We start from the raw sequence: 12,139 nt of genomic DNA, 5'->3' as shown, positions 1-12,139 counted from the left end.
GGTGAATATTGAATATTGAAAAGTATCTTACAATGTTTATGATTCTTAGTCTGGTATACATCTGTAGTTTATGCTATTTGTAAGTCTGAAAGACACTGAAGTAAGAAGATCATTAGTTGAAGCCAGAATAGGCAAAACAGTGAGATCACATCTCAGTAAAAAATTATAAATGACTTTGAAGGAACTATAAACTTCATTAAATTATGGAAGGCAGATTGACAGAAACTAAGTGATGAAAACATTCATGCTTACCCTAAAAAGCCTGCTTTAAAACTCAAGCTCAATAAAAGAATCCTACTGACCACCATGATGTGAGCAGATTTCCTCTGTCTAAGTCCTTTTTTTATTGGTGAAACCAGGGATTGAACTCAGGCCCTTGCACTTGCCAGGCAAACGCTTATTCTACTGAGCCATCTCCCCACCCCTTGCCTAGGTCCTTCTATATGGTGTTTCCTCCCTGGAGTCCAAAAACCATATAAGGACTGGAGCTTATGAAATTGTGAGCCAAAATAAATTTCTCATGTTTTTAAGTTGTGAATGCTACCTATTATGTTGAGCAATGGAAAACTGAAAAAGGAAGATTTGTTCCTGGGAGTGGGAAAACTGCCATGATTAACCATGTTGTTTAAAAGCATTTGGAAGCAGTTCATGGAATGACTTTGCAATGAGTGGCTCACAGAATGCATTTGAAATGATTTCGAGATGTTAACAATTGAAGCTCTATAATGTTGTACGTGAAGATTGATGGGAGATTTTAGCAAAGGCTCAGAAGACTGGAATGTTGATAGAAAAGTAGAAAATAAAGGCCACATTCAAGAGGTTTCCATTGGAAATAAGGATTTCAGTGTCAGGACTTGAGGCCACATGTGTTGTGCACTGGCAGAAAATTTCTACATTTTGCTCATTTCCTGAGGTTCTAGAAGAGACCAAGATTAAATCAGAATGATTAATCTGAAGAGAGAAATTCCAAGGCATTCCAACAATCAGGCTGTGACATGGGTGCTTCTGTATGCCTTCTGCCAGATTTATCGTGAAAATCCAGAGCAACAAGTCCATTTTAAAAATTTATCATTTTGTCAGAAAAAATGGAAAAAGGAGAGTAAAATTGTTAAAAAGATTAGCATTAAAAATAACTCAAGAAAATAGAAAAGATGTCTTGATTGCATCTCAAGAGTTAGCAAGGCCCCACACTTCACATGCTGAAAGTTGTAAAATCATAAAGTAGGCAGCTTTGAAAGACTGCTTCAGCATCCTGAGTAGCTACAACTAAAGACATGTGCAGCTGTATCTAGTCAGTTTAAATATTTCTGGTGAAGATCAGTGGCTTTCAAACAGCCTTTAGACACAAAACATATTTGAGTCTCTTGGCTTTTTAAAAGAGCCAAAATTATTGTCTTCAAATTAAATGTATATATGTAAATGCTTGAATGCTCAAATACTCAACCCAAGTGTTAGGGCTAAACCAATGGTTTTAAAGCTTGGGTGGAAGACAGAAAGAAGTAATGAAATAAAACAAGAAAACAGAAACAAGAAATAATGAATATAGGAAAAAATAATATTTGTGTGAGAGCAATGTCACATGTGTCTTTTTTGTTTGTTTTGTTTTTCTGGATTTTAGGAAAGGGTCTGCAGGGTGTTCAGTGTCTCACTACTAGATCAGACTCAGTGATTCTCCTGTTTGCAGCCTCCCAAATTCTGTGATTACAGGGGGGCAGCACCACACCCAATCTCAATCATGGTCTTACCATGCCCAGGAGGCAAAGCCAACACAGCAGGCCTGGGGATTGAACTACTGGCCCTTACATCTGTTTGCAGAAAAACTCAGTCTTTTTTTGGGGGGGTGGATTTTTAATACAGGTTCTGCCTAAGCATGTGTTTTAATCCTCTGAGCTATTTGGCCAGCCCTGAGACTTTCATAATACACAAATTGCCTTTCCATGCTTTTCTTACTTCTGCCTGCAATTAGAAATGTCAAGACCGGGCATGGTCATCCCAGTGCTGGGGAGGATGAGACAGAAGGATCACAATGAGTTTGAGCTGTGTAGTGAGACCCTGTACCAAATACATGAAAAAAAAAAAAAAAGAGAAAGAAATGCCAGTCATTGAGCTTAAGTTCCAGCTAATGTATGTCACTGTTATCTGTAGTTGTTGTCTCACAGAAGTATTGTTGGTAGTCAAGTTCTACAAAGTCCTTCAGTGATGCTTATTCTGTAGCAGTAATATCCTTGGGGAGTATCTTCCCCCAGTCTTCCAGTAAACTATAGCAGAACTGATGGGGTGCCACTTCTAAGGTCAGATTATAACCTCCTTGGCTGCTATCTTGAGTCCTCTTCTTTGGATTACTCCCACTCTGTTGGAAGCTTCATCAAGTGCATCCTGTTTAGAAACCCACTTGAAAAAGAACCGAAGATTCCTCTCATCACTATTGTGAGTATTCTCAGAAGGATACTACAACCAGGTGACATCTTGATTGTAAGTGAGAGGCCTTTAGCCTAAATCACCCAGGTGTGACACTACCACATTTATGGCCTACAGAAACTATGAAACAGTAAATGGTTGTTTAAATTGATAAATAGGATCATGTAAGTGTTGGGTATATTTGGGTACAGGAATCAAGCTCAGGACCTTATACTTGCCAGGCAGCCACCGTGCCTCTGATCTATATGCCTGGCCCCTGACTTTCTTATATTTTTGAATGAAACAGATTAAAACATACCTTTTGTACAGTGGAGAAGCCACAGTTAAAAGCAATTTTGATAAATTATAAAAGTAATAAGTTAACTAAATGAGAATTCCACAGGTTTTTATTTCTAATTTTTTTTTTTCTTTGGGAGGGGGACCAAGGATTGAACTCAGGGCCTTGCACTTGCCAGGGAAATACTTACTCCACTGAGCCATCTCCCCAGCCCCTATTTCTAATTTTTGATGTGTGTGTTAATGCATATTTTTTGTCTCCTTTTTTGTGTTTTTGGGAAGTCTCTTCATGATTACTTTTTATGAGTGCTCAGAATCACTCAATTTTAGTTACATTTCTTGTTCTATAGATCTTGCTTTATCTTGTTCTTAACCATCCAGTAGAAAAGTATAATAAAGAGGTATGAAAAGTAAAGTCATATTAATATGCTGAGCTGTAAAAGGCTCAAGTCAACATCTTCTGACATTGCCAGTCCTGTGGATAACCCATTACTATTATGGACTACTGGGGTATTTTGGGTTGTTTAGCTGAATTCATGCACCTGCAATATTTAAATGGCAATGGAATACCCATCTCTGACAAAACTAAACAAAAAAAGGTGATACAAATGAACTACAATTTTGTGTCCATATATGCAAAATACTTAAGATAGATATGTAGTTACTTTCTCTTAATTCAATGAAAACAAAGATTTATATTAATAGTATTTTAGCAGGATATTATGTCTGTATCTTGTACTATGAATAACCACTATGAAGATAACAAAATGTAATGTATTAATTATTGAAACCGTTCTATTAATCAGTTTTATAACTGTCTCATTGCTATTTGTTTCTTAATAAAATTAACACAAAAAAAAGCATCACTCAATTTTGTTTCAGTTCTTTCCTACATTCCCATTATGAACAGCAAAATTAGTTACATTAGTCTTAGATTACCCACACACACACACATACACCTCTGTTGCAGGCTGTTTAGAATTTTAACAATTTCTTGTAATTCTCCTCTGAATTTTCTTATGTAATTACTACAGTGCTTCTTCCTTTATAACTTCAATAATTAAAAATAAATAGAGTATCACTTTTCTGTATTCACCTATGCATACCATACTGCTGCAGATTATTTTAAAAGGTATAAGATTTAAGCCTGTTTTAGAAAGGTATTTAAAGTTATATAGGTGTCTTATAGATGGGCTCAGAAGTCTGTGCTCTAGCTGCTGAAGGCTAATAGGCAGACACCAAAAGTACCTAATATAGAAACCAAATGATACAAAAATAGGGATGAGGAGAAAGGTATGTTAACACACAAAAAAGACTAGTGAGAGAAGTAGGTTGAAATAGCCAGCAGCTTAGTAACACATAGTATGGTGCATATTTAGGGCTGTTGTATTTTACCTATATACAGTGATACCTTATGATTGATTGGGTCCAGGAGGCATGCTGAGTACAAAAATAATGAGTACCAAGCAAATTGGCCAGTAATGGTAGACAGTCAGGAGGCAGTCCACATTGACAAGTTCCAGCTTGTGTATCAACTACAATACAGCAAGTACTGGGACAGAATTTTCATGTCAAAATGTATCAGGAAAAAAGTTCAATGAATTTCAGAGCAGTTCAGTACCAACATGTTACACATACCTCCTATGGAGGTAAGAACAATATTTCTAAGGAACAGTGTATGGTCCTCAAAAGTAGACCCTGATTTTGTATATCATGTACTTTTGCAGATGCAAAGATAAACAAATTGGAAGTACAAAATTACTAGTCCCAGTTCTTGTTCTTGGAATTTACATTACTTTCATGGCAAATCTTTCACTGGGTCTCTTCCCAGTCTTCTGACATTTAACATCACTTCTCTGAAGAGAACAGAAAATATCTTAGGATGATATGTTAGTTTTTTCTTATAACTAAGAGAAAAAAATACCTGACATCAAAAGTGAAAGGAATGAAGATTTAATTGACTCAACAGTTGTAGGTATTTTATTGCAAATCTGGCTGACTCCAAGGCAGAGTAAGGGTTTTTTTTGTTGTTGTTGTTGTTCCTCAAATGCCTTCAGGGCACTTTTGGCCAGTGGGAGAGTTGTGAGGTTTGAACTCCAGCAACCTGAGGCTGACAGCTTTGTGGAAGCAGCCACTTAAAGGACTGAGCTAGGGCCAGGCCCCCTCCAAGGCAGAGTAGTATGGCAAAGAGCTGTTACAGATGAGCCAGCAAAAAAATGACACTGGTCCCAGAAACTTTCTTTCTATGCCTTGTATTGTATTCAGGATACCTGCACAAGGAGGGTTTCCCATTATTTGCCCCCAGAACTTTGCCAAACAAGACAGTGGACTAATTACAATCCCTTGATTCCAGCATCACACACTTAATTCCAGTATTACATATTCAAAATACAGCCACCTTTGAACACTATAATTGTGGCTGCATGAGGTTTTGAGGACATCTAGACACAAGCTATAGCATATGGGATTGGGTAACAAATGGGAAAGCAGTTTGCTTTACTGGTAACATTGTAGTGTCAGTGAAAGTTGTATATGTTGCAGTCTAGAAGTCATTCAGAGTGAGGAAAAATATGTAGGAATTGTAGTGTCTAACACTGTAATCCTGGTACTCTGGGAGGCTGAGGCAGGGGAATCACAAATTTGAGCCCATCTTGGGCAACTTAATTACTTAGTGAGACCCTGTCCCGAAATAAAAAAATTAAAAGAGATAAGGATAGCTCAGTAAGGTGCCTACCTGGATAGCAATAAATTCGTGAATTTAATTCCAAGTACAGAAAGAGAAAGAAGAAAGATCAGGAAAGGACACAACAAGAGAAGAGTGGAAAGAAAGGAAAGGAAAGAAAAAGAAGAGTTAAGGATGCAAAATTTCAGTAAAAATTCTTAAACCCAAGCCTCAGTCATATATGTGCATGCACACACACCACACACACACACAAACACACACACACACACACACACACACACACACAGTATGGGCATTATCAAGATAATATATTTTTTTTTTAATTTGTGCCTCTGTTAATAGTTTATTTATTTATTTATTTTGCAATTTAGTACAGGGTCTACAGAGTCTCACATAAATCAGACTCATAGTGATCCACTTGTGTTTAACCTTCCACAAGTTGGGATTACAGAAGTGCTCCCCCACCCCAGTCTCAATGGTCATCTCAATGTGCCCCAGAGGCAAAGCCAACATGGCAGGCAAGGGATCAAACCCCTGGCCCCTGTGTCTGCCCAAGCAAGTGCTTTAATCTGCTGAGCTGTTTGGCCAGCCAACAACAGTATTTTTAAACAGCTCTTGTTCTCTGCAGATTCTTTTCTCATAGAAACTATGTACAATGAAAGTCTTTCATGAGATACAGACAACATGTTAAGCCCCATAATATTCTAATAGGTACATATAATATTAATATTACCATGCAAAACCTGTACCATTTGAGTTGAATTCTTAAGGAACATACGGATAATTAATGAAAATAAGTATTTTATTTATTTATTTATTTATTTATTAAAGTATGTAGTACAGGGTCTCACTACAGAGATTGGACTTTTAGTGATCCTCCTGTTTTCAGCCTCCCAAGTGCAGGGATTACAGGCACCGCCACCATGGCCAGTCTCAATCACAGTCCCAGGGAGTTCTGGGGGCAGGACCAGCATGGCATGCCAGGGATCAAATCTGGTACCTGCAGCTGCCAAAGCAGCAGCTTTAATCTACTGAGCTATCTGGCCAGCCCAAATATGTATTTAGAAATAACCTTAAGCTTCTGTTTCTTGCCCTTGGGTGCGAGGGATTGAGAGGGAAACATTTTGCCTGCTGTCCTATGGTAGCATCAAATTAGCAATTGCTTTTGAGGAATCTATTATATTGCCAGGTTGATATCCCAGTCCTCCTGTTACTGTCCTCTTTATAAAACTCCATGTTGCCCTCTTATCTACCTTTGGTTCATCAGATCACTTCAATGAACTTTTCATTGTATAACATCTCATGCTAGCTTTAAAAATAAAAACATTTGCTAGTGAACATAATGTTGACTTGCAGAAAAGTCACTGGCATCTGCATTGAGCAGGTTTGACTTGTAGCAATTTCTCATTACTATTTGTTTAATGAAAGAATGAGCAGGCTGTCTATACAATATTGAGACTTATAAGAGAATTGCACTAATTTAAGGGAACAAAAATTGAACACTCAGGCTGGAGAGATAGTTCTGCAGTCTAAGCACCTCCCTGGCAGGTGCAAGTAGCTAGGTTCGATTCCCAGTATTGCATGCAGTGCCAGACCCAGAATCCCAGTGCTCGGCAGGCTCAGACAAGAGGATCACTGTAAGTCTAAGCTGCATAGTGAGACACTGTACCAAATAAATAAATAAATAAATTTTTAAAAGTAGATGAAATTTTAAAATTGAGATTATTGACACAAGATTAATGTTAATTTTTACTCATAAATAGCATGAAATACTGCCTAATTAGTGTAGTTGATAAATTTTTGATATTTTAAATTTCAGAATTAGCACATGAAATGCTGTTTAGAAGTGCAGACTCATCAAAACTTACACATATGACATTTGCTTGTGCTCACTTAAAAAAAAAAATAATATCCAGCCATTTCAGCCTAATCTACTTCAAATGCAATGTAAACAGAGGCCCTTCTATTGACCTGTATCCTTTTCAGCTCGAGATTGTTCCACATGGTTTATGAAACCAGGAATACTGATATAAAATACAGGTGCTGAGAAGTACATTCTCCACTTTTTTGTTGTCTGGGTCAGGGTCAGCACACATACTAACATAATTATTTTTCTTGGACCCACAGAACTGTCACAAGCTGTGGTTGATGAAGGAGCTGTTCCTCTCTTAGTACTTTGTATCCAGGAACCAGAAATTGCTTTGAAAAGGATTTCTGCTTCAGCACTCAGTGATATTTCAAAGCATTCTCCAGAATTAGCACAAACAGTAGTGGATGCAGGAGCTATTGCTCATTTAGCCCAGACGATCCTCAACCCTGATGCAAAATTGAAGGTATTTTACAATATGGCTAAGCGGCAAACAAACCAGACTTCTTACAACCTCCCAAAATAGAAATGTGTACAGATTCAAATTATACAATTGAAAAATAATAGTAACTTGTTATTATAAATGCGTATGAACATATTGTGTCACTGTCATTTTAATATGTAAAAATAATTCTAAAATATAATTTATAAAATATAAAAATAAATGAATGAATGTCTCATTGGGAAAAATATGTGCAATGTTAAAAATTAAAAGTAGCATAAGTGTCAATATCAAAAATTAAAATAAGATACCAGATCTCTGGGTTAGAAGGGAGCTAAAGTTTTTCAATGCTTCAAATGTAATATTTAGATTTTGCATGAAAATGGGCATACTTCAGTTAATAGTGAATTATTAATTATGCTTTTTTGTATTAATTATATTCTAGAGTTTTAAAATTGATTGTGTTAACTAAGTAATGGAAAATTTAGTTGAAATAATGTCAATATGATACCAAAATATGTTCTACATAATCATTTTTATACTAACTTACCACATGTATCATAAATCAAATATTATATTTCAGAAATAGTATTCATCCAGTGGTCATATTATTTAATCATCTTAAATACAGTTTTTGAATACTACAGAACCAATTTAGGAATTAGGGCATTTTTTTTAAATGAATAGGAGACTAGGATATGAAGACCTCAAAACTTGGAAATGTTCTGTTCAGTATCTAATTTTTCCTTCTAGAAAAGACTCTAAATATGTATAAAGCTGTTTAAATTACAGCTGAACTCTGTCATGCACTAATATACTCCATGTAGTAATATCTTGTTTTGCTTTTCCTTAAAAGCAACAGGTCCTTTCAGCTCTGAGTCAGATTTCAAAACATTCTGTGGACCTGGCAGAAATGGTTGTTGAAGCAGAGATTTTTCCAGTTGTACTTACCTGTCTGAAGGACAAAGATGAATATGTGAAGAAAAATGCATGTACTTTAATTAGAGAGATTGCAAAACATACACCAGAGGTAAATTATTTTTAAACAGCTTCCAGACACAATACTATGTACCTTTAGTCTGTAAATAAAATATCATTTCGCTTGGGGGCTACAGGGTTTTGCTATGTGATCTGGTCAGGTCAGGGCTTTCTTACCCTCTGTTGGAACAACATTATGGATTAAGTGATTCTGTGGGGAGCTGTCCTGTAAATTGCACAGTTGTCCTTCAGCAGTATCCCCACTCCCTGGATGCCATAGCACCCCTCCCCCAGGAAGTGACAATCAAAAAATCTCTCTGCACAGTGATAATGTTCCCTAGTGGACAAATTCTCCTTGTACCCTACAGTTGAGAACCACTGGATTATATTAATGGAGTTTGACTTAAAATCTCAGTTTCCAGTCATTTCCCATTTTTTATTTCTAGACTGTGAGACCTGTGAACCTCTTTAATCCTTACCATTTTATGTCAGTCAGAAGCATGAGATTATACCACCATGTTGAGACAGTCACAGAGATCTCTGACTTAGAATGACCATTCTAGTAGCTAGTCTTATGCAGAAATTTCTTGCTCTTGAATTCTTAGGTGAAGAGCCAAAACAAGCCCATGTTGATTCTGAGGACAAATTGGGCGACACACTTCTGAACATGCACGGGCTGTTGCAGTCACAAACGCTTTACCTGTTCTGCTTTCTTTGTACATGTCAGCAGTATCTCTTTTCATTATATGGTTAGACTGATCAATTTCAGTTAATTATTTGTTAAAATCCTCATTTACTTTTCATCTAACATCTTTATTTGGCTCTGGTTTTACTAAGAGGCACAGTTCTCAGGTTCTAATCATAAGCAAAAGGGTTAGTTTAACATTTTTCCAGTCTGACCATTGTCTTTTGTCATTCAGTGATTAATCTGCTTCATATTCATACATTGTGACTGGGGCTTTCAGTAGTTAGCCAGCTATGAACTAGCCCTAGACTTAGTGTCTACATGAGGAATTTTGACATCTAACATATTAGAGAAAAAAGTTGTTTTACTGATGAACTTAAAAAAATGAGCAACAGAGTACAGCCTCTCACAGTGAACATATTGTATATTTGATGTTTTTAATGACAAGATATTATGTCGTGTATTTTGTTTTGGCGGAACCAGGGATTGAACTCAGGCCCTTGTGCTTGACAGGAAAGTGCTTATTCCACTGAGTCATCTCCCTGGCCCCCTATGTTGTGTATTTTAATAGATATAATTCTCTAAATGATACTTCAATTTTCTAGTAGTTTTATATCCTTAATAAAGTATATACATGCTAACTTTAAGATCATCTTATGCTTTCTGTTATGACTGGTTAGCTCTTGTTCTTGCCTCTTAGCTTTCACAGCTGATTGTTAACACAGGAGGGGTGGCTGCAGTGACTGACTGTATTGGAACCTGCAAAGGAAACACACGGCTACCTGGCATTATGATGCTTGGTTATGTGGCCGCTCATTCTGAGAACCTGGCCATGGCCGTGATCATTTCTAAGGTGTGTTCTTGCTTCATCTCCCAGTTTTTGCAGTAAGATGCTCTAAGACACAACCACAGGTTGATGATACTCCCCCGCAGATGATAAAATATAAATGGCTGGAGCAAAAGATTGCTTGATTTTAGGTCTGAAGTTCTCATAATTTTTTAAACTTGACAAAAAGGTAATTTCATTAAACTTTCTACATTAACTTTTTACAGAGGAAAACAAGCTTTTAAGATTCTAAACTCTTTGTTAGCCACAGTCTAATATGGTTTTGCTTCATCTATATCATCTGTCCTTTGTTTAAATGTCCCTTTATCTGATGAGAAAAAGCTATTCTGAGTTAAGACAGGTTGTTAACTAGATATTTAAAGTAATTAAGTTCTATATATTTTGTGGACTTAAGAAATGAGAGCCTCTGTTATGTGCTCATTTATTAAAACATTTAGGGAAAAAAAGGCCAAAATAATTTCTCCTAGTGTTTGAGGTGCAGAAAACCCTTTAATCCTCTTCTTGATTTATAACACCTGCTCTTTTGATCACCCCAACAGGGTGTACCCCAGCTGTCAATCTGCCTGTCAGAAGAACCAGAGGATCATATTAAAGCAGCTGCTGCTTGGGCCTTAGGACAGATTGGGCGACACACTTCTGAACATGCACGGGCTGTTGCAGTCACAAACGCTTTACCTGTTCTGCTTTCTTTGTACATGTCAACAGAAAGTTCTGAGGATCTACAAATGAAAGTAAGGGTAGTTTTATGAAGATTTCTTAGGCTTTTATTGGTTTTTTTAAGCATAATTTTTTATTTATTTTTTATGTAGAGGCCTACAGACCCATACAAAAATTTTTAAATAGAGAAGTTAGTAGGAAGAAAGAAAGAGAAAGAAAGAGAAAGAAAGAAAGAAAGAAAGAAAGAAAGAAAGAAAGAAAGAAAGAAAGAAAGAAAGAAAGAAAGAGTACAGAAGTTAGCTAAAGAAAATGACAGGAATTCAGCAATGGTTTTTATGTTACATATTGTTGTCTTCAAATTAATTGTTTAAATTACTATACATAAGCATGCAAAACTAGACTAAAATAAAAATAAAAGGCAACCCTTGGCCCCCAGGACACAGGTGTATGGAGCTTGTACTGGCACCAGTCCAACCTTTTAAGAACTTAGGAAACTCTGGGCAGCCCTTGCATTCTGGTGAGCTGTGATGCTGGACCCTGTGCATGCAGGCAGAGAGTTTTCCTGGAGAATGGTCCAACCATTTAAGAACCTTGAAGAACTCCCAGCAGCCAATGGAGCTCTTCAGATCTGTGCCTCTTGACCCCCAGAATGCAGCCATGGATCTTGTGTTGGCACTGATACAACTTGTTAATTTAAGAGGATTCTAGGAAGTCAAAGGATCCTGGTAACTACAGCTCACATCCACCACCTACACTGAAGCATTGTTGGACATAGACCAGTCACCTTCTCTAGTAGTAAGATTATTGGTGAGTCCTGCCATGTTCCTCAGTGTACCAGAAAACTTACTGCCTCATGCCCCTCTATTCTCCCACTACTGGTTAATGTAGGTGCTTATTGGTAGCTTTAAAAATATTTGATAAAGGGGGGCCGGGGAGATGGCTCACTGGAATAAGCACTTCACTGGCAAGCGCAAGGGTCTGAGTTCAATCCCTGGTTCCGAAAAAAAAAAAAAAAAAGTTTGATAATAACAATAAGCTTGTCTTCTGGATGGTTAACAACCTAAGTTTGCAGATCAAAATTAGAGAAGAAGGAGGGCCAATATTTTGGCCCTAACCTTCTAAGGTCAGTTAAGACTCAGGATATATGAGAACTTCTACTGTAACGTCATGTACCTTGGTAGTGTCCCAAATATTCTAATCAAGGAAATTATGGGGCCAAAGAGGAAAGTGATCGATGATGTAGAGTGTGCCTAAGGAGAGTCACATGGAGAGAAAACACTCTCTCA

The 12,139-nt window shown here is 37.0% G+C and overlaps 1 protein-coding gene across 3 annotated transcripts in view; it reads left to right on the top strand.

Moving 5' to 3' along the window:
* The window catches only part of LOC101589209 (sperm-associated antigen 6), a 105,915-nt gene that overhangs the window by 53,477 nt on the left and 40,299 nt on the right, over positions 1 to 12,139 (top strand). For all 3 annotated transcript variants that reach the window (XM_023701985.1, XM_012517089.2, XM_023701984.1), the window contains 4 exons: positions 7,505 to 7,710; positions 8,543 to 8,716; positions 10,050 to 10,202; positions 10,736 to 10,927. In XM_023701985.1, the coding sequence (XP_023557753.1) occupies positions 7,505 to 7,710; positions 8,543 to 8,716; positions 10,050 to 10,202; positions 10,736 to 10,927 (725 nt within the window). The remainder of the gene's footprint in view (positions 1 to 7,504; positions 7,711 to 8,542; positions 8,717 to 10,049; positions 10,203 to 10,735; positions 10,928 to 12,139) is intronic.

Source organism: Octodon degus, unplaced genomic scaffold, assembly GCF_000260255.1.
Source record: "Octodon degus isolate 3935 unplaced genomic scaffold, OctDeg1.0 scaffold00145, whole genome shotgun sequence".
NCBI classification, from domain to species: Eukaryota; Metazoa; Chordata; class Mammalia; order Rodentia; family Octodontidae; genus Octodon; species Octodon degus.
Note: the sequence above shows the minus strand (reverse complement) of the source record. Positions and strands in the feature narration are given on the sequence as shown.